The following is a 22,900-nucleotide window of genomic DNA, read 5'->3' as shown; positions in this document are numbered from 1 at the left end:
TTAAAAATAAACAAACACAAAATAAACAAAGGAAAATACCAAAAAAAAAAACTAGGTTGGAGAGTTGGAGTGGCTCAACTCCAGATGCAGATGCAGAAAAATTGGAATGACTCAAAAAGTGATTTCACTTAGCTTAGCTTGAGACAAAAACTAAAAAAAAAAAAAAAGTCAGAATATGGGATCTACTTGATTTGAGAATCCAGATGATTGCACTTTCATTATAAGAATAGGTAACAATGTTGTCCTGATAGAACCAGGAATTTTAAATTTTGGAACATTGTCCTCCTTTGTAATATCAGACATTGAAGATCTTGAAGGTACAGCGCATCCACTAAATTGAACGTAGTTAACATCATTTTCATGGCCAGCCAAAACATCCAGTTCATGAACTAGTTGTTGTGAATCATGTGTACTGGGCTTACAGGCACTCCAGACCTTGAGGAAGGTCCATTATTAGATGGAAATTACTCCTCCCAATAGCAGCAGCTTCAGAATGCTTTGGCAGGTACATACGTGGGCTATAATGTGAATATCTGGCATCCCAGATTCAGTAAGTCCCATCATCGGATGACAATAAAAGCTGGAAAGCAAAGGCAGGGCCTAAGACTAAATGCAATGGCAGTTACAACTCCAATATGCCCTCTTAAAACTGAAACTGGCAACCCATCTGGCAAGCGCCAAACTCGAATCACAAAATCATTTGATGTAGATGCCATCAAAATATTGTTTGAACTAACAGCCAGTTACGTCACTTTCATGTCCATGGCAGCTAGCCAAGCAAAATGCAGTTTCCATAGACCTAATTTTGATAAGGCGATCATCTGAACCAGTAATAACATATCTCCCGGAGTTATTAAGTATGGCACAATAGACAGTATTTCGATGTCCTCTCAACTTCGTTATATTCTGCATTTTTTTGCACCATGGTAGATGGTTTAACAATAGCATAGCATGCAGAGCGAACAGAGGGAGATCGGTGGTGCTTTCAAAACCTCCCCCTAATTTCTCTTATGCTTAACCCCCGAACTTGATCAGCTTGCATAAAGGCCAACGCAGATAGGTAGGTATAGGCTTCCCCTGCCTGTTTTCTATACTCTTTTCAAAATTCCAAAGTGAAAAGAAACTAGATCCCAACAGTGTAGGGACACCAACGCAGATAGGTAGGTATAGGCTTCCCCTGCCTGTTTTCTATACTCTTTTCAAAATTCCAAAGTGAAAAGAAACTAGATCCCAACAGTGTAGGGACATCAGCAACATTCTTGGCAAGAGAGCAGATGAGCCAACTGTATCCATAGGGAGCCTTGTCCTTGCCCACGTGTCCACCACAGCATACGTCGTCGCCCTTTGCAACGGCTCCAGCGCTTACGACTTTGGCTATGACAGCTTCCACGTCCTCACTCTTGATGCAAAACACACATCCAGTTTCCTCACTTTTCACCGGAGCAGAGTCATCAGCGATGTCAGATACTAGAATGGTAGAGCCAGCGAGCTCAAGCTGAATAGAGAGGATATGAGGAAGCTCCTACTCAACCTTGCACTTGGGGTAAAGAGTATAGCCATTATCGATAGCGTCAAACGTAGTCTTGTAGAATTGCACTGCATCAACTACCTTTGGTGCTTCCACCATCAGCTGTGGCTTCATCGCCGTGAACTCCACCGCCACTGCCTTCTCGGTTCCTCCGTTCTGGGCCTCCTACTACGTCATTGATGAAAATAAACAAAACTCTTCACAAGAATGGGAATTGGAGCTTGTGAGCACGTGGGCTTTTGAACTAAAATCTCTCAAAAATCAATCTGTTAGCTTTATCAAATCCTTTTACTTTTCTGGTTTGCTTCTTTCCCTTTCTCGTTTGCTTCTCTCTTTCTTAGACTTTCAGTCAGGGCACTTCTTTCCTTACTTCTTCCCACCAGCTGGTGACTTTACACGATGGTCTACTGCATGTCGCTGCTTTAAACACAAGCTATGCCAATTTCTCTATTTCACTACTGATTTTCTTGCGTGTTTCTGATCTTGGGATTTTTTTTTCTGTGATTCGTTTCTGATCTCTCTATTCTCTCCCATTGATTCTTCTGTTGATTTATAGGACTAAACTTAGGAGAATTTTAAAACAATTGTGATTCTGTTTGCGTTATCAAAGAAAACTGAAATTTATTTTCCACAAGATGAATCCCACTCCAACCCTATCACTGCCACTCACTTCCATCTATTAAAGAAGAAAATTAAACCTATCATCCCTCTTATTGCCAAATTTTCTACTTATGCAATGGTGCATCCTCCATGGCTGTGTAGGGATACTCAACAAACTTGAATATGTTTCAGAAATATATTGGATAATTAGAGTGTTTATATAATATTTTATAAAAAAATTGTGTTATAATTCATATTAATACGAAAAATATGAAATATATTTAGATTTTATTAAATCCATATATGATTTTTATTAAATACATTATTGTATTTTAAATTTTTAAATTCACCTAAAAACTATTATTCCAATCCAAATATATAAAAAAAATTATACCACCTTCAAATTTTAAAATAAAACAAGAGAGCCACATGATTCATATAACAATTGACTATAAGACTATTAGTTCGAAGTATTTGCCCTGATTGAAAATTTTATATTGATAGCGGAGTTTCTTCTTGGGAGCGACAATGGTAAGGGTTAAATTTTTAGGGTTTAAATTTTTTAAAATTCAAACAATCATCCCTAATAGATGATATTCAGTAAATTTTGGATTCAAATTTTAACAGTAACAATATCTTTATTATTTTTAAATTCAAATTTTAACATATGCAATATCTTTTATTATTTTTAGACTAAGATCTTATTTGTATAAAAAATAAAACTAGAATTATATTTCATAAAATCTTCACTCTAACTCTGTCTACCTTACATATAACAAATTAAGAATGTTAATTCATTATTATATTGAAATATCATTTACCAGTTTAAACTTCACTCACCTACTGTAATATGGACCCTCTTACATTTAAAGATTGAACTTTAATTTAAAGATACCTTCATCTCATATTTAATGTTATAAGATGCGTTGGTATCTTATATTTAATGTAATAAATTTAAACATCACATTTGTAATCAAGAAATGGTTGAATCTAATTCATGAAACAGAAGTAGAAATTTGAAGGGAGAGTTCTCGAGGTAGTTATTTAGTGGCCAATGTTACTACCTTGGTTTTCTGCTACTACTGTGCCTTCTATATGCTGCTCTCAAGCCCTGAGTTCAGATGCTGACAATGTAGCATACTGCATAGACAGCAAAAAATGGCATTTATGTATGTCCTCAATATGCACAAAATAGATGCTTCAGTTTTAGTAATGTTAGGAAAATGGGGTCCAGTCTCATGTAAGTGGTTTTGGACCAAGTAAAGGTCATGGGCCTTGATCTTTTATTTTACACAGAGCCCTAGCTACTTAATAAAAAAGAGGTGGGATTGTTTTATGTGTGTGTCGACAACCAAGCAGAGAAAGAAGAAAAGCCAAAAAAAGCAGAGAGAGAAAAAGGAGAAGGGAGAGTTGGTTAAACGGAAGTCGATCCGTGGTCCGATTGAGTTGGAACCTTGTCAGGAGGTTTATGATTCAGAGTTATACATTCTGAACGGTGAAGATCGGGTTTGAAGCTCTCTAGGAACAAATCCAGGGTGTATTTGTTGAGTCACTTATTTGGTGAGATTTCTCCAATTGTTTCTCTAGTTGTTGATTAGCTCTAGTTTTAGCTAGAGAAGAACTTTGTATAACTATTATTTGATAGTGAAGATTTTTCTGGTGGCCCGTGGTTTTTCCCTCTGCACTGAAGGGTTTTCCACGTAAATCTTGGTGTGCTTTATTTTTCCTGCGCATTTGATTATTGATTGTTGTCTATTGCTTCTGTATTGTTGTGATTATTGCTTCAGGCGTAACAAGTGGTATCAGAGCGAGAGTTATTTTGAGACATCGATACAGAAGCAACCCAGGATAGAAGTAAATTCTGTTTGAGATCATGGAGGGTGATACAGGTTCCATGATAAAATTGACAGCATCAAATTATTCAATTTGGAAGCCTATGATGGAGGATCATCTATACTGCAAAGATTTGTATGAGCCAGTATTAGGTGATTCGGCTAAACCAGCAGATATGAAAGATGAAAGCTGGAAGAAGCTAGGTAGAAAGACGCTGGCTACAATCAGAAAATGGGTTGATATCAGCGTGTTCCATCATGTAGCGCAGGAATCGGATGCTCACATTGTTTGAGAAAAATTGGCAGTATTGTATGAGAGAAAAACAGGTATGAATAAAGTTATGCTTGTTAAAAAGATTACAACTTGTAAGTCTAAACATAGATCTAAGTCTAGAGGTAAAGTGAAGTGTTTCCATTGTGGTAAGGCGGGTCATATAAAACGAAACTGTAGAATCTTAAAGCAAGAGCGAAAAGATGAGAAAGGTAAGAGTTCAGATGATGGCAATATTACAGCAGTGAATTCAGATAGTGATTCAGTTACTTTGATTTGTACACATGATGATTGTAATCATGTTAGTGATCTCGGCATTGAGTGGATAGTTGACACAGGAGCGGCATATCATTGTGTTCCTAAGAGAGAGTTGTTTACAACTTACAAAGCAGGAGACTTTGATTGTACCAAGATGGGAAACAAGAGTGTGTCGCAGATTGTTGGGATTGGTGATATTGTTGTACAAACTAGTACAGGCTGCATGTTGACTTTGAGGGATGTCAGACACATTTCAGATATGAGAATGAACTTGCTTGCTATTAATGTCCTTGATAAGGAGGGATATGAAAGTCGACAAAAGAATGGACAGTGGAAGCTTCTCAAAGGATCTATGGTAGTTACAAAGGGAAAACTATGCTGCACAATGTATAAGACATGGATGCAATTGAACGGTAGCCAGGTAAATACCATTGAAAATGATGCTTCAGCAAACTTGTGGCACAGGAGGCTGGCACACATGAGTGAAAAAGGGTTACAGGTTTTGGCGAGGTACTCTCTCATTCCCTTGACCAAAGGTATGTATCTCGATTCATGTGATTATTGTTTGTTTGGTAAGCATCATAGAGTTTCTTTTCGTAAAAGTTCTCAGAGAAAAGAAAATAGATTGGAATTAATTTATTCTGACGTATGTGGTCCCATTGAGGTTGAGTCATTAGGTGGTAGCAGATATTTTGTTACTTTTATTGATGATGCTTCACGTAAGACTTGGGTGTATATGTTGAAATATAAAAGTCAGGTACTGCAGTATTTTCAAAAAATTTCATGCCATGGTTGAAAGGATGACAGGGTTACCCTTGAAGTGTATTCGAACTGATAATGGTGGGGAATACACATCTAAAAGCTTTGAAGAGTATTGCTCAAAGCATGAGATCAGGCATGAGAGGACAGAACCTGGAACACCGCAGCATAATGGTATAGCTGAAAGAATGAATCGCACCATTATGGAAAAAGTCATATGTATGTTGAGGATGGCAAAATTACCAAAGCCATTCTGGGGTGAAGCAGTCAACACAACTTGTTATTTACTTAACAGGTCACCATCAGTTCCTTTGGGTTTTGACATTCCAGAAAGAGTGTGGACAGGGAAAGATGCTTCATACTCTCACTTGAAAGTTTTTGGGTGTAAAGCATTCATGCATGTACCAAAAGAGCAGAGGTCAAAGCTTGATAGTAAAGCTACACAGTGTGTGTTTGTAGGATATGGTGATGAGGAATTTGGCTACAGGGTATGGGATCCAGTAAAGAGAAAGACAGTCAGAAGCAGAGATGTGGTCTTTCATGAAAAAGAAACCATAGCAGACCTTGAGAAAAATGAGAAGACTACACGAGTTACTGTTGAATGTGATGTTTCAACACCGACAGAGATTTCACAAGAAAGAGCCACAGATGGTGAAAATGAGCCAGAAACAGAACTTGGGGATATGAATGAGCCAGCCATAGTTGGTGATGAGCCAGATGCTATTAGTTTTGAGCAGGGGGAGCAATCCTCTCTACCTGAGAGTGTTGAGCAGGGGGAGCTACCTTCAGCATCAAGTGATGTAGAGTCTCAGCTCAGGAGATCTACTAGAGAGCGTAGGCCATCTACCAGGTATCCAAGTTCAGATTTTATTTTAGTTACCAGTGAAGGGGAGCCAGAAAGCTTTCAAGATATGCAGGCTACTCCGGATAGAGAGCACTGGTTAAAAGCAATGAAAGAAGAGATGGAGTCATTGCGAAAGAATGATACTTATGATCTTGTTAAACTTCCAACAGGAAAGAGGCCATTAAAGAATAAATGGGTGTTCAAGTTGAAAAAGGATGGTGACAAACTAGTGAGGTACAAAGCTCGATTGGTAGTAAAAGGTTTTTCTCAGAAACCAGGCATCGATTTTGATGAGATTTTTGCTCCAGTTGTAAAAATGAGTTCTATTCGAGTGGTACTGGGATTGGCAGCTAGTTTGAATCTTGAGCTTGAGCAACTTGATGTTAAAACTGCATTTTTGCATGGTGATTTGCAGGAGGACATTTATATGAATCAGCCTGAGGGTTTTGAAGTGAAAGGGAAAGAGCACTTAGTTTGCAAATTGAAGAAAAGCTTGTATGGCTTGAAACAAGCTCCGCGACAGTGGTACAAAAAGTTTGATTCTTTTATGGTGAGTCAGAGCTATAAAAGAACAACAGCGGATTCTTGTGTGTATATTAAACAATTCCCTAATGGTAACTTCATTATCCTATTATTATATGTTGATGATATGTTGATTGTAGGACAAGATGCTAGTATGGTTTACAGGTTGAAAGAACAATTGTCTAAGTCCTTTGATATGAAGGATTTAGGTCCAGCAAAGTAGATTCTTTGTATGGACATTATCCGAGATAGGAGAGCTGAAAAGCTGTGGTTGTCACAGGAAAAGTATGTTGAACGAGTGCTTGGTAGATTCAACATGCAACATGCTAAATCAGTTAGCAGTTCACTTGCCAACCATTTTCATCTAAGTAAGAAATCTTGTCCAGTGTCTAAGGAAGAGCAACTAGCTATGTCTAGTATTCTTTATTCTTCTGCAGTCGGTTCTTTAATGTATCTTATGGTTTGTACAAGGCCTGACATTGCTCATGCAGTTGGTGTAGTGAGCAGATTTCTTTCTAATCCAGGGAAGGTTCACTGGGAAGCAGTAAAATGGATTTTTAGATATTTGAGGGGTACCTCAAAAATGTGTTTGACTTATGGAGTTTCACAACCAATTCTAGAAGGGTTTACTGATGCTGACATGACAGGTGATCTTGATGGTAGGAAATCTACTTCAGGGTATTTGTTCACTTTTGCAGGAGGAGCTATATCTTGGCAGTCTAAGTTGCAGAAGTGTGTTGCTTTGTCAACTACAGAGGCTGAGTATATTGCAGCAACTGAAGCATGTAAAGAAATGCTTTGGATGAAACGTTTTCTTCTTGAATTAGGGTTGAATCAGAAAAAGTATGTGGTATTTTGTGATAGCCAGAGTGCTTTAGATTTGAGTAAGAATACCATGTACCATGCTAGAACAAAGCACATTGATGTTAGATATCATTGGTTACGTTCAGTGATTGAAGAACAGCAGATGCTATTGAAGAAAGTCCATACTGATAAAAATGTGGCAGATATGTTGACTAAGATACTTCCCAGGAAAAAGCTTGAGCTTTGCAGTAACTTGGCCGGAATGAGTTCCCTGGCCAAGGTAAGTTCCAAATGAAACTGCTATGGTGATGAATCTCCTCCTAATGGGGCTGGAGGGGGAGATTGTTAGGAAAATGGGGTCCAGTCCCATGTAAGTGATTTTGGACCAAGTAAAGGTCATGGGCCTTGATCTTTTATTTTACACAGAGCCCTAGCTACTTAATAAAAAAGAGGTGGGGTTGTTTTATGTGTGTGTTGACAACCAAGCAGAGAAAGAAGAAAAGCCAAAAAAAGTAGAGAGAGAAAAAAGAGAAGGGAGAGTTGGTTAAACGGAAGTCGATCCGTGGTCCGATTGAGTTGGAACCTTGTCAGGAGGTCTATGATTCAGAGTTATACATTCTGAACGGTGAAGATCGGGTTTGAAGCTCTCTAGGAACAAATTCAGGGTGTATTTGTTGAGTCACTTATTTGGTGAGATTTCTCCAATTGTTTCTCTAGTTGTTGATTAGCTCTAGTTTTAGCTAGAGAAGAACTTTGTATAACTATTATTTGATAGTGAAGATTTTTCTGGTGGCCCGTGGTTTTTCCCTCTACACTGGAGGGTTTTCCACGTAAATCTTGGTGTGCTTTATTTTTCCTGCGCATTTGATTATTGATTGTTGTCTATTGCTTCTGTATTGTTGTGATTATTGCTTCAGGCGCAACAAGTAATACCTTTGCACTTTACCAGCTGAGTTGTTAAGCTGAAGCATCAAATTTGGAGCACAAATTCTTGTGAGGGTATGCTGAAAATTGATCGAACCCATCAACCATAGATGCACAAATTCTTTCACTAATGCTACATTCCAGTCTCCACAAATTTATTCACACAAGTTGTATCAATCCATCAACCAATTATCTCCAAGGAACTTCAGATTAATTTATATAAAGACTTTTGGATGAGAACATCCAATTATAATACATGGAGCATTTTCTAAAGAAAAGAATTTTGGAGCACAAATTCTTGGGAGGGGATGCTGAAAACCACCATTGATTGAACCCTTCAACCATAGATGCACAAATTCTTTCACTAATGCTACATTCCTGTCTGCACAAATTTATTCACACAAGTACTATCAATCCATCAACCAATTATCTAAATCAATTCTTATAATCAGCTAAATCAATATATAATATTCTCTAAATCAATATCAAATTAATTTAGAATATTAATAGAATAATATCATTGAAATCAATCTGATATATTATTAGAATATCATTGACATGTTTTAAGCTATGTATTTTTACTTGCACCCACCATTCCTTACCTTCACAAATCAAACCAATTCAAAGCCATCTTTAAACATCTTTCTTTCAAGAAATTAAAAGACCAATCCAATCAACAAGTAGAGAAAGAATAAAGTAGGAAGTTCCAGGAGAGGGAGATTCCGAACAGGAGCAGATGAGTAACCAAGACAAGAACCACCAGCAACTTTCAAGTGGCAATAACCATCAAGGCCGGCAAGGTAATACTAAACCTGGCATTCTATTTTCACAGGGTCATCCTCCAAGTCTTCAGCCTCCCCATCAATTGCTGCCTCAAACTGATCAGGCTACTTTGTACTAAACTTGTTTGAAGGGTTCTTCTAATAAAAACTGCCTTCGTACCAAGCTCTACTTTTAAACCCCAACTTAATTAATTACATGCATCTATTTTTTTTTTTTTTTTTTTTTTTTGCAAAAGTGTTGGGTTCGAATCCTCTTTTTCAGAATTAAAAAACGGCTGAAAGTGTAAATCTGTATAAATTTCCAAGGACCAGGACAAATCTGAAACAACAATGTAAAGAGTGTAACAGTTTGACTTTGCAGGAAATATGAGCCCTTCTCCTCAAGAATCTTGTCCAAAGGATGCTCATCAACCACCAGCTCGGGTTCAATCCGTTCATACAAATAATCTACTAACAAAAGAAGAGTATTCCATTCTAAATGGAACCCCTCATATTAGGAAGATAGATGAGCCTGTGAAAAGATATGGTACTGTACTAAATGGAACTCCTCATATTCGGGAGATAGGTGAGCCTGTGATGTTATGTCGCAGTAGCTCCTACTTGGCCGATGGACCAGCATCTCCAAGAATATATCCACAGCAACCTAGCAGTTGTAGCATCTTATGAAACCTGTAGTTGATAAATTTTAGCACGCTTCAATATTTAGGATCAAAAAAGGCTAAATCCGCATTTATGTTGTACCCGTTGTTAATGAATTAAAATGAATAACTACTACTGGAAGTTGGTTAGTATTGCATAGAAATCATTAAGATTTGATCAATGATGAAATCTAGATTTGAAGTTGTAATCTGTGAAAACATGAAATTTGGATTATTAGGCTCCTTTTTCCAACTTTATGATGGATTGGTAAGGAAATATTGAAATCAAATTCTAAATTAGCTTGGTGGAATTATCAAATATGTATTATATCAATCAATGAACTTCCTGAATTGATCTATGCACAACAAACCATCAGTTTGTAGGATGAAGCATGCAGCTAATTTTTCCAGCAAACCTTTGGAAAGCTCTTATTTTCACTTTCTTCCTGTCTGGTACATAACACATGCTGTGACAGCCAAAATGTCTTAATTGTCCTTGATTGATCTTTGAAGATATAGTGATGTATTCTCTGCAGTTTAAGCCGACGAACAAGTAGCGTAAGCTTACGAGAAGAGCCCATTAAAGAGGGAATCTACACCCACAAGACAAACTGGCATCGAATTTGCTGTAAAGGATATGAGTACATGTCACTTCTCTACTGCTGGTTTCTTTTCTAGAGCACCTGCCAAGAAAATTCTTGCTTGCCAAAAGCTTTCTAGATATTGGTAAGAGCTTAAGGAAATTCAAAAGCCAGGTTCTGCTATAAATTAAGGCTCCCCAACTTTAATTTGGCCACCAATTTATTATATTATAATTACAAAAAAAAGTAGTAATCTTTTTATCTAAATAAGAATCAACTTATGATTATATTCTAAGTTATGAGTTAAAGAAAGATTTAAAAGTAAAAATAAATTGAATATGAACAAATTTACTATATTTATGATATGTTAATCTAAATAACAAATTTTAAAATATTATTTATAATTATTTATTAAGTTTAATAATCGAATATAAATAAAAAAATCAAATTTAATTATGAACTGTCTTTCCAGACGATTCTTTTCACATTAGAGAGTGCACTCTTCGAAATATTATTTCTATTAACTGTGTTTGTGGAAAGCTAAATATGTTTATTTCCACCCACCATTCCTTACCTCCACAAATCAAACCATTTCAAAATCTTCTTTAAACTTGTTACCTTCGAGAAATTAAAAGACCAATCTAATCAACAAGTAGAGAAAGAAGAAAGTAGGAAGTTCCAAGAGAGGGAGATTCTGAAAAGATGAAAATGAGTTACCCAGGCTAAAGGTATAACCGATTTGAATTGAATCGATACAGTGAAAAACTCGAGTTTAAACTCAACTTCTAACTCATAGTTGATATTCGATTCGAACTCGATTGAGTTTTATTTTCTTAACTTGAGTTCAATTCGTGATCAAAATCGAACTACTCAAACTCGCTCGATTAAACTCAATTAATATATAAAAATAAATTCAATTTTTATATTTGATAAAAACTTAATTATTTATGTTCGAGCTCGAGATCTAAATCTTTTACAAGTATTTTTTTATCAAACCTAATAAATATTATATTTTCAAGATAATAATAATAATAATAGCAATAACAATAACAATAACAATAATAATAAAAACTTACACAACAACCAAATTTTATATCCTTGAGTTCCCCAAAAATGTATTCCTCTACCTATGTATGATTTAGAATATTTTTATTATACAGATAGGATGTGATAAACAGTAAAATGTAAAATGAAAAGAAACTTGAATATTATGATTTGATCAGGCTTTCTCTTTCCTAATCTCGTATAAAAGTCCAAGAGAATCTCCTTGAGATCAAAGAAATTACATCAGGGATACAAACTATATACATCACTAAACCCAAAAGTTATAACACTACAGACATAAATGATTACCAGCAGAATAACATATCACAAAACTTTCTTACTAAAACCAACTCAATAACTAACACTTGACATTCCAAATAATAAGAAAGGACAAGGATATAAAAATTAAATTTCAACAAAAAACACTTGCCCTTTGGTTTTTTTTTTTTTTTTGCCAATGCTTGTCCCTTGTTCAGTCGAATAACTTTATGATTGGATCGCACCTCATGATACCTTCATCCTCATTGTCAGACACTTGTTTGAATAGAGAATATATGATCTCAACCTTAGGCGACTGCGTAGGCACGGATGCCCTATAACCGGAAATCAAAAGCCACTGCCTGGAGCTGACCACCTACAAATTAAACAAAATAAAAAAAAAAATCCCAAAATTTTAAGCAGAGACAACCAAATCACATCTCCATAACTACTATTACAAATTGCATGCAATTGATGGAAACTCAAGAAACCCAAGAATAAGGAATGAGATAATCCCTACAGCAGCAATTGACGGGACATCAGATTGCCCAGGAGAGCCATGTGACACATCCATGCCAAGGATGATAGTCGAAACCTTTGAAACAACAGGGATTGAAGGTGTTTGTTCAATTGCTAATATCGAATTCAAACCTCCAAGCTGTAAGCAGATTGTAATAGACATGTTAGCAGGTTTAATACCGAAGATTAGAACTGCAACAAGAGGAACTGCTTAAAGTAAAAAAAAAAAATTAAAAATAAAAAGAGAGCATATTTGATAGGAATAGACCTTTGCATTGATCTTGAGAAGCAGATTTGTAAGGTACTGATCATTGACCCTAGTTGCAGCCATACACTGAGTGACTATGCCAAACTCAGCAAGATTCTTTCACTTCCATGGACCATAAAAGATTTAATGAACATTATATTTAAGGAAAAGACTTTAAGAAAGACATGCATGGCCAATGTACGAACAGATGAGATTGTGCACACCATAAAGATCACAATTTTTCCTATCAGGCAGCAGGTAAAGAAGGAACTGTGGAGCTCCAGGAAGTTTAGATTGGATCTCCTCAAACATCTTCTCCACTCTAACCAAAGAAGGGACATGTCTGTTCTGATTTGTCTCTTGAAACACATCAAATGGAGGATCTATACGCTAAAGCAGAGACATGGAAAAGAACTTAAGCCAACAAGTTGAATTCTACAACTTTATGTATGCTAACTAACAAATCCCTTAAACAAAAGAAAAATCAGATGCCGGACTTACAATTCCTTTCATTTCCCCACATCTAATCAGATCTCGTACTAGGCTATTTATATCACAACGTGCTAAGAAGTTAACAACGGCCCATTATTCAATCCTACTTGGGTACTAAACCAAGTTGGAGAGTTGCATTCCTATATCTTAATTGCCCCCACCTCCTTTGGAGCTAATGTCTGGAGTCATTTCGAAATCCCCAACTTGCATTAAAGCACAAGCATCTGTGGAAGACCCGGAAAATCCAACTATAAAATGACCTACTAGATGTTATATGTATATATTAGAAGTACCCTTCAAAATCTCAAATTTTGCATAACAATATAATTTACGATCACTTCAATTAGCTATTACAAGTCAAATATTGACTCAAGTTTTCTAGGTTTTGACAAGCAGCTCCTTTCGCCTTCCTGTTTTGAATCACTAACCTATTAATATGAATAATGGATAGTTTTCTCTAAGCTGGATCGCCTTAATCCTGTCGTCTTCTTGGCCACACCAACGTCGACGACATTGATAACTTTCCTCTACCACTTTTTTTTTTTTTGTCAAAATTTATTTTGGCACGATCATCGCTCAAGACAGTTAGAGAACTATAGGACAAACAGAGGAAGTGGATCATGCTCAAAGACTTTATTATTATCATGTTTTTGTACGAAATTACATGGATGACTACATAATCAGACACAAGAAAGAATCATGGCTACAATTATAAAGTTCACTTACTATGAAAAAACCTTTTATAGTTATGCAGAAAGACAGCAGCCTACTTTGATTTGTCTTGGATTTGAGTTGGCTCTGGTCTAACTTCGAAATATTGGAAGAGAGTGAGAGGAAAGGGTGCTACTGGGATTTTTTGGTGAGACGAGAGAGACGGGAAGAAAGAGGGAAAGGAAAAAATAAAATGTTAGGGTTTTTTAGATTAAAATTAAAGTAATAATTTTATAAATAAAATAATAAAAAATATATATAATAAAAAAATTCGATAAACTCATGAATTATTCGAATTATATATTAATATGCGTGAATTTTATTAATTTTATAAATCGAATTATTTAAATTTGAATTCAATTCGATAATTATCGAATCAAATTTAAATTTTAATCGAATTAAATTTAAATAATTTATAAATATTAATATATCATTTACACTTCTAATCAAAATTAAAATCAACAGCAAATTTCGAGTGGCAACAACTCTCGTCCGGTTCCTCAGAATTCTTACCATCACGGCCAGCTAGGTAATTCTCAACCTGGCTTTCTATTTTCACAGGGTCATCCTCCAGGTCTTCAGCCTACCCAACAATTGCTGCCTCAAACTGATCAGGCTACTTTGTACTAAACATGCTTGAAGGGTCTCTCTAATAAAACCTGCCTTCGTACCAAGCTCTACTTTTATACCGCTACTTAATTAATTACATGTATCTAAAATTTTTTTTGAAAGAGTTGGGTTCGAATCCTCTTTCAGAACTAAAAGACGTCTGAAAGTGGAAATCAGTATAAATTTCCAAGAACCAGGACAAATCTGAAACAAGGTAAAGAGTGTAACAGTTTGACTTTGCAGGAAATATGAGCCATTCTCCTCAAGAATCTTGTCCAAAGAATGCTCATCTAGAGTCAGGAAAACCACCAGCTGAGGTTCAACCCGTTCATACAAACAATCTATCAACAACAGGAGTATTCCATTCTGAATGAAACTTATGATGTTCCGAACATAGCTGAGCCTGTGGTGGCATACCCGGATCTGCACTACCCACAAGAAACAAGTTTCTTTGGCGAACCAACGGCTCCAGGCCCAAATATGATGGTTTTGTCTCCACCACGACCACGACCACGACCAGGAGATCCACCTTTGCTGAAACCCAAGCTTTCTTGTTGCTGTTGTCCCAGTCGTTGCATTTTATGAAACCAGTTGATCAGTTCTCATAAATTATTGAAATAAACTTTTCAGCATTGAAGTACAGTTTGTTTTCCGTCTTTCCCCCTAGTGACTTACCTCTCCATTAAGTTAACATTTTACAGTTTTGTTTCTTGTAGCTATTTCTCCATATATGTATAAGGTTTTATTGATCCAAACCCTCTATATCAATTCAAGTTCAACAAATTTTGGAAAAAAAAAGTTCGGATACAATCCCCATAGGCCATATATGGTAACAAAAATTCTATAACAACAGGATCACATGGTAAATAGAAAGTTATATAATTTATATAAAACCATCAATATTGCATGATTTGATAATTACCTACCAAAAAAAATCACGATTCCCAATCAATCAATTTATTGTTATTTTTAAAAAAATGATTTAAACATGAGTTTAGAAATATTCAAACATAATTTTAAAATTTTTATATTTAAAAGGTATTTTGAAAATAAAAAAATAAGAAATGAAAATAGAAATTCAGTGAGGGACGTTCTCCATTGATGCACATGAGTAGTGACACCAACACCCAGAAGCAGCTGCAGCCACAGCTATTTAATGAGGCTCCTTCTAGGCAAGGATCTTTAAACGATAGTCAGTCGAAAGAGAGTAGTCGAGTTTCCAGCCATATTCCCAACAAAAGAATTTAGTTACGTCTCGACATGGACATCCTCGAACAGATGATTCTCCTCTGAACCATCAGAGTTCGTATCACATCAACAATAGTCTTCTGCTTCACAGGAATATTCTTCAAAGGGTGATTACGTTCCAAACACTCAAAATCTCTACCATTCACCACAACAGCGGGTGTTGGCTGGGGCAACTTCTCTGCAAGCACAATCTCCAAAAGGGGATAGTTCACTTCACCTGCTGCCTTCTGGTAGTGTTCATTCTCCTTCAAAAGATAATTATCCTCAACAGAGTGATCAGAGTTCGTCCCATTTCAAACAACAGCCATTTCCGGTTTTGGCTCCTTCCACTCCAAAAAACAATCAGAGAAAGTAATCAAAGTTCGTATCAATCCCACCAAGAGCCATCTCCATACAGCTCCTTCTCCACAAAGATGTCTTTCAGAAGATGGTTATGCCGCGAGTTCTCCAAATTCCAAACATCTCCAGCAACAGCAGCCAACAGGTTACTTACTAGGTAAGCCTCCAAAGCAAGTGGATTCCCCAAAACATACTACAATTCCTATGAGAAAACTTTCAAAAACAAGCTGCGTACAACAGGACCTAACGAATGGATATGCTCCATGCAAATCACAACCACCTTCAATTAAGGCATGCTGCTCCTTCCAAATCGGAAGAGCATGGAAATGCCTATCACAAAAAAGTACCTACAAAGAAAGATGAAACTTTAACTGAAAATGTCATTACATCAGAGGTTTGCTCTTCACCCAAAAATAAGTTGGGATAAAATTCACATGTGAGTAAAGAATTTCACGTTATTAAAAAATTTAAATGAAATGTGTATCTATACGAAAGACTTAAGAACTCAATAATTTTTTTTTTTGTTCAAGTAATGTTTAATATGTATATATAGACTCTCTGATATGTTCCTATGGCTCCAAGTGAATAAAAACAATCTTTCCCACGCTCAAATAAAAAAGTCAAAACTCTTTGAAAGGCACGTTCTTGCCCTTCCATGGAATAGACACGAAAGCTTCATGAATGGATCGGAAATAAGAAAGACCAATAGGGTAGGTGGTTAGAAATTCCTGATGTATGTAGACGAACTCAATTAACATAAAACGAAATAAAACTAAGATGGAGTGGGATAGCAAGAGTCGAGAAGATGATTCCTTACTTTTTTCTCTCACTCAAAACCATGCATGAGACTTTCATCTCGCACGGCTCCTAAGTGATAAAAGTAAAGAACTTGTCTTCTTTCTTTTTTAGATTACTTTTCTCACATATGTATAAGATCAAACACATTCGATTTCTACATCGGACTACTAATCCTTAATTTTTCGAGGACTTCCAATCCAATCAATCAACTTGTCTACTTGCTTATCGACATTCATTGCCCGTTGGGCAGAGCTGTTTAACTTTTCTTCAACTCAAAATGAGATCCCATTTATTGGTTCAAGAAAAACTCGAAAGGAATCCACTCTTGACTTTGACCCTGGGTCTCTCCCGATATTGGAAAGACTAAAAGTGATTTACTTCCCAACAATTGGTGTCAAAGTCAAGGTTACAGGTTCGAGTCTTAGTAGAGTTGTGAGGGAGAGATTATTGATAGATCAAATATTGATCGTGTCAATCAACTCCATGTACTTGAATGTTAGTATCAGAAAGTTTCACATGAATACAGCGAGTGTGTGAAATTGAAACACTTAAAAAAATGCTTGAACACTAATATCAAAAGGTTCGACTTGGATGCAATGTGTGTAAAATCGAAACACCTAAGAAAGAAGGTGATGTACTAAGTCAACTTGTGATGGAGTGCAAAATTAAGGTTGTGATTGATTACAAGCTTGAAAAGGCACTAAAACAACCTAAACAGCAAGGCTGTGTGTTATGATTTAGTACAAGCTTGAGAGACATTGAGACAACCTAAACCTATAAAAAGATAAGGTTGACTGTTAGGCCTAAGGTGCACTAAAACCATCCAAGATATAAGGTTATCTGATCCAAAGAAGATGCTAATAGGATTTAATCGCACAAAAAGCTAAAATAAGATTTGATGAAAACTCACAAATAAACATGAGATTATTGGAATAAAATTCACATATAAATAAAAAATCTCACGTAACTAAAAAATCTGAATAAAATATCTTCTATATATATATATATATATATATATATATATATATATATAAAAACTAGTTGATAATATGCTCCTTTGACTCCAAGTGTTATTTATCTCCCAAAAAAACATTCGTCCACCAAGAACTAGAAGAAAACAGTCATCTCGGTCTAGCTGTCGATATTCCATCTTATGAAACCATAAATGATATCTATTGGAGAATTATCAATCATGAGTCCGTTTTGTACAAAAATGAAAAAAATCATGTCTCCATAAAAAAAATTCCACTTTGTACATACAATATCTTATACTTGATTATACATAGTTTTCAGTCCACTTACTCTTTGCTCTCCAATATTTCAAAGATATCTAACAATTTCACTATTCATACAATTACAAATTAATTTTTTTAAAAAAAAAGGAAAAACTAACTAAATAAATAACATCAATGACAAAAATTAAAAATACTTACCCAATAAATACTCATAATAAACCACAATGTACATCCAAAGTAAAGAAAAAACACACATTATTCTTCAAAAATTAAAAAAATCAATACAAAATTATCCATAACAATTACTAAAGTATTTCATTGACCCTTTCTCTCTTTCTTCAAGTTTCATAAAAGAAGTATAAATCAAGAAAATAAATAAAAAAACAAAAAAACTTACAAAATAAATACTAGCTTTTTCGGTTTTTCATAATTGAGTAAATTCCCTTTATTCAAAAATAAAAGTATCATTACATTAAAAATTTATCGTAATTTTCATATTAACTGAAAACCCAAAAATAAAAATAAATTAAATTAAATTATACCAAAAAATTTATAAAAAAAAAAAAAAAGAGTTTGAATTTCTGGGTGAAGAAGATTGAGAAGGAGTCCAAACACCTTTTTCCTTTCTCATATTTGACAAACAATGCCCCAACCACCGCTACAAAATAAATCTGAATTAAAATAATAGCCGGTGTATGATAACTTATCACGCTCTTACCCGTCGCCAATTCCACCAAAACCAAAGCAGTTAACTCCAAACCGCGATCCACCCGTTTATTCTCTCGCTATATGGCTTAAACCCGAAATTCACTTTTAACCCATTTGAAATCGCTTCTTTTAGAGGCACAAGAGGGAGGTAGTTGGGGGAGGAGGAGGAGGAGAACGTGGATCCCGCTATGGATACTGATTTATTTGATTTTCGAACCTCCGCTTTTTTGCCCGTTCCGCTTCGGTAACGAAGGCGGACTTGGGAGAGGCGTGATTCGAATGGGTCAGAATCTGGTGAGGTGGGGGATGAGTCCGGAGTGGCGCGTAGGAGGAATGAAAATTGGGGTTTGGGTGGCGCGTGAGGGAGTACACTTGTGAACGGGAAGGAAGTTGTTGTTAGTTTGGGAGATAAAGCTGGCTGTGGAAGTGCTGCCAACATTTTCGCTGGTTGTTTTGTTCTTTCACTTCGGTTTTCAGTTCTACGCGTGTCTGATAAGAAACCGAGTCTCTGTTTTTTATTTTTTTATTAATTTAATAATTTATGTATAGTTTTTAATTTCTTTTGTACAAAAAAAAGTGTTTTATGTACGGTTATAAACTTTTGGGCTTCTTTTTATTTTGCATTGGAAATTTTTCATTGGACAGATTTCGAAGCCCAATTATCTTTGATGACAGGAAGATGGGCCCAAGATTTCTTCCCTCAATTCAAAGCCTAACTAAATTTGTGTTGAGGTGTAATTTAAGAGTTAAGCCCAAGTTTGACCGTGGACTTGGAAATTTAACAAACGAATCCATTTCCGTCGGTTCAAAAAAAGTATTCATATTTATTTTTATACATTACAAATTATAAATTATAGGTAAAACAATAAAAATTTTTACATGTTTTATAATTAAAATAAATAAAATACATTATTTATTCTATTACTAAAATAAAAATTAATTTTTTCTTTAAAGTTCTTAACCCACCATTAAACCTTCTTACCCTATTATTTATTTGATTGAAAATAATATTACATGCATAAATCTTCTCGAATATAATTTTTAATTTCAAGTGTAATTCCAATGATATGTTAACTAATTTAAGGATGAATCGATAACAAAAAATTACTTTTAATTGTAATAGATACTGATTAATTAATTAGACTAAATTTAATTATGTTAACTTGGATCGATTAAATTATATATATTGTCTATATATAAATATTTATGAGATCTACGGATAGAAAGAGGATTCCAATCTTTCTTCTTCTTTTTTTCCTTATGAAAGCGATAACAATTGTTAGATTGGTTGTAACTAAATGAAATTTAGTTAAAGATTCTAAAGCATGTTGTAATTTCAAAGAAAAATTATTCCATAAATGTAAAGCAAATTAAAGCTTGTGAGAAAGGAATCAAAAGTGCAATTACTAGAGTTTAAATGTTAATCACATCTCTTTTTCTACCAAATTCTACTTATATTATTTAACAAACCAATTTATAGTCATATCAAAATAATAAATAGTGAAATTTGAATATAAAATTTTGAGAAAATCTTTTTTATCGCTAACACAAGATTTTATATGTTTTTCATTTTCTGAATTTAAAAAATTAATAAGTTAAAACAAAGTTAAGAAGGAAAACAAAATAACAAAACAAAAATTGTATTTCAAAGTTCACAACTCAAAATCATAGTAACTGTGAATTTGGAAAAAAAAAATAGCAAAATCCAAATTACGGATTGGCATTCTTATAATTTAAGGTTTGAAGATACTACAAAACTTGATACAAAATTAATGCTAGAAATAACAATTGAGTCATTGATTAGACAAAACAAACCAATATGAAACCAAAAAGAATAAATGAGGGTGAAAGAAAATCAAAACATCCCATCTCTATCCCAAAAGCTTGTCTTTATCAACTTATCTATAACTATGCCCTACATTTTCATGGGGAAGAATAAAAATTAATGTCTAAGAAAAGTTCTTTTCATCTAGAAGGAAAATAATAATAAAAAAAAAAAGAACATCAAAGAATAGTTTGGAAAATAAATGAAAAGATACCAATCTTTTTTGTGAAGTTAACATATAAAACAATGCTTCAATTGTCTATAAACCTCAAAAAAAAAAAATTCTAGAGATAATTTATAAGAAAATGCCAAAGATCAAAAATCTTTCTCCAAAAGCTAACTCAAAAAAACTTAATTAGAATAAAAAATTTTGAGACTATGACTCTTAGAAAGGAACTGTTAACATTGATGGTTGTCTTTAGAAAGTGAAACATATATAATTATGACATATAGTTAAGAGGGAAGAAATGTCTATTTAAAAAAAAAAAAGCTTAAGAGTTAAGAAACTCACTTTTAGATCAAGAAAATCTTATCCAAATGCATATTAACATTGTGGAAATATCAACTAATTTTTTTAAATGAATGAACTCATAAGTTAAATATAGAAAAAAATATTACAAGTGTTGAGATATAAAAAAAATTATAAGTGTTAAGATTTAAATTATATATTTTTAAATATCATATTTTAATAATAATTGAACTAAATCTTGGATTCAACCATCAATTAATTTTTAAATACTAGATTAGATGTCTATCTTTTAACACATGTTTGTTTCTTAAGAATTGGAAGTGTGAAGGCAGTTAAGGAATTGGGGGAAAAAGGGTAGACAAAAACAGTTGGTTTGATTGGGAATATTGAAATTGGCTCTTTTGCCGGTAGAATTAATTTTTCATTTTTTTTCTAACGTGGACAAAAATAATTAATAATCTTTTGATTACAAGGCATCCTTTATCACTATAGCTTATTAGGGAAGGCTGCTGAGTTGGATTACGACAGATATTTCTTTGGCTAATTAACATTTTAATATATATATATTTATGTTGACATATCCTAATTAAAGTACATCTATATGTTAAAATGTTATATGATATTCTTTTACTTAAAAAATTGTAATAATTGACTCTTATGTCTCAAAAAAAAAATTTTAAAATGGTAACAATTGATGTTGAAATTCTAAAACATATATGATGATTTTAAAGATATTTTTGTTGATGCTTTTGCTATTCATTTTTTAATTTTAATAAAAATGAAAAGTAAAAAAAAAAAAAAGAATTGAAAATGAAACAAATAGAAAAACCAAAAAGTAAAAATATCTATCAAAAGAAGTCAAAATGAATAAAATTATAATAAAAAAAAACCCTTAAAATTGACTTTAAATTTGTTAAAAGAATCCTTAATGCTTATGCATATATATGAAACTTTAGGACACTCCTTCCTATAACAAAGGTGTATAGAAAAAAATGTGGTTCAATTTCTTGGCAAACACCCTAAGTAGTTGAGAGTTTCATCCTCGTTTATTGATTGGTTGTCATGCAAAAATTAAGCTGTCAAGCAAACCCATTTGACACGAGGAAACCATAGTCTTGATCAAAGAACCCAAAAAAAAAGGGAGCAAATAGCATATGTTCACACGAAAATTTTAACTTAAAAAAAAAAAAAAGGTTTAATTTGTTTTTATGCGAAAACAACAATAGAACCTAATATAACTTCCGTCGAAAGCAGGGTTGTTTTGCCAAAAATAAGATGCTATTATTTAGCCACAATCGATTAGTCCGGTTGGTAAACGAAGGAGTTATTTTTTTCTTTGTTAACCAAAGTCCGAATCTTGTGAAAAGTCACTTTGAAAGAAATTTTAAACACATTAAATTAATGTAAAAAATATGAATTTAAGATCGTTAGAAAAAAAAATTTAACTCAGATAAAATTTTAAAATATGTCGATCATAATATTAAAAAAATTGCTATGATTTAAAATGTTTCCTAAATCAAATTATTGACACTATATAGCATTTTTTATTTCTTTTTATTTCTTTTTTTATTGGAATAGATTTTTTTTTTATTGAGATACATAATATTGCATGGTTCTCCATATCAAAAGTAATAACATGTGATGATCCCATAAAATTCATACATTCAAAATTGATTAATACCCAAAAAGGATGATCATCAATAAGATTTGAACAAAAAATCACAAACAAACAAATCAATTGAGTGCTACTCCGATAATTTCCCAAGATCTCTATGGTATACCAAAATTTTCCTAAACTATATATATATACATATATTTTGGAATTAAGACCAAATGTGTCACCCTACTATCGCATCCATGAGGAACTTTATATATATATATAAAAGAGGTTGTAATTTGAAGAAACAAAAAGAATTGCATGTACTAAAATTTGAATATCAAATTCATTAAATGTCATCTATTAAGAGTGATTACATAAATCAACTGAATTAAGTTTCAGGTTGATTCATGATAAATTTTATTTCTGTGCTTTGATTTTTTTGAATTGTGTCATTG

At 33.9% G+C, this 22,900-nt stretch overlaps 2 protein-coding genes and 2 pseudogenes across 9 annotated transcripts; 1 reads left to right on the top strand and 3 right to left on the bottom strand.

The window, feature by feature from the left end:
- Positions 1-219: 219 nt before the first annotated feature.
- Positions 220-2,204, bottom strand: LOC111309829 (uncharacterized protein At5g48480 pseudogene; annotated as a pseudogene).
- Positions 2,205-8,864: 6,660 nt separating this feature from the next.
- LOC149513345 (uncharacterized) lies at positions 8,865-10,584 on the top strand. The gene is made up of 2 exons (XM_089748992.1): positions 8,865-9,142; positions 9,486-10,584. Exons 1-2 carry the CDS (start codon positions 9,079-9,081, stop codon positions 9,788-9,790), a joined length of 369 nt encoding a protein of 122 aa, XP_089605118.1. The 5' UTR covers positions 8,865-9,078; the 3' UTR covers positions 9,791-10,584.
- Positions 10,585-11,526: 942 nt separating this feature from the next.
- On the bottom strand, positions 11,527-13,826 carry LOC149513344 (protein argonaute 4A-like). Of its 8 annotated transcripts, none has more exons than XM_089748353.1 (5): positions 13,630-13,826; positions 12,636-12,801; positions 12,433-12,528; positions 12,166-12,303; positions 11,527-12,021 (listed from the first exon to the last, which is right to left on the bottom strand). In XM_089748353.1, exons 2-5 carry the CDS (start codon positions 12,780-12,782, stop codon positions 11,860-11,862), a joined length of 543 nt encoding a protein of 180 aa, XP_089604479.1. In that variant the 5' UTR covers positions 12,783-12,801; positions 13,630-13,826; the 3' UTR covers positions 11,527-11,859. The 8 variants fall into 8 exon arrangements, with proteins under 8 accessions (XP_089604479.1, XP_089604476.1, XP_089604477.1 ...); XM_089748350.1 differs by having other exon boundaries at positions 12,636-13,163; positions 13,630-13,825; XM_089748351.1 differs by having other exon boundaries at positions 12,636-13,127; positions 13,630-13,825.
- Positions 13,827-16,181: 2,355 nt separating this feature from the next.
- LOC149513343 (uncharacterized) lies at positions 16,182-19,128 on the bottom strand (annotated as a pseudogene).
- Positions 19,129-22,900: the final 3,772 nt, after the last annotated feature.

The sequence above is a fragment of the Durio zibethinus genome, chromosome 19 (assembly GCF_047325235.1).
Source record: "Durio zibethinus cultivar Kanyao isolate XHJ-2024 chromosome 19, ASM4732523v1, whole genome shotgun sequence".
Taxonomy (NCBI): Eukaryota; Viridiplantae; Streptophyta; class Magnoliopsida; order Malvales; family Malvaceae; genus Durio; species Durio zibethinus.
The sequence above is the reverse complement of the archived record's forward strand: the minus strand, read 5'-3'. Positions and strand labels throughout refer to the sequence as shown.

What these genes read in the sequence shown, in the direction of transcription:
- LOC149513345 (XM_089748992.1), top strand. Translation starts at nt 9,079, where the DNA reads ATGAGTAACCAAGACAAGAACCACCAGCAACTTTCAAGTGGCAATAAC. An exon ending in TAACCATCAAGGCCGGCAAG is followed by an intron (nt 9,143 to 9,485) that starts GTAATACTAAAC and finishes TTGACTTTGCAG; the next exon opens with GAAATATGAGCCCTTCTCCT.
- LOC149513344 (XM_089748353.1), bottom strand. Translation starts at nt 12,782, where the DNA reads ATGTGTTTCAAGAGACAAATCAGAACAGACATGTCCCTTCTTTGGTTA. An exon ending in TTCTCAAGATCAATGCAAAG is followed by an intron (nt 12,304 to 12,432) that starts GTCTATTCCTAT and finishes ATCTGCTTACAG; the next exon opens with CTTGGAGGTTTGAATTCGAT. An exon ending in ATGTCCCGTCAATTGCTGCT is followed by an intron (nt 12,022 to 12,165) that starts GTAGGGATTATC and finishes TTTAATTTGTAG; the next exon opens with GTGGTCAGCTCCAGGCAGTG.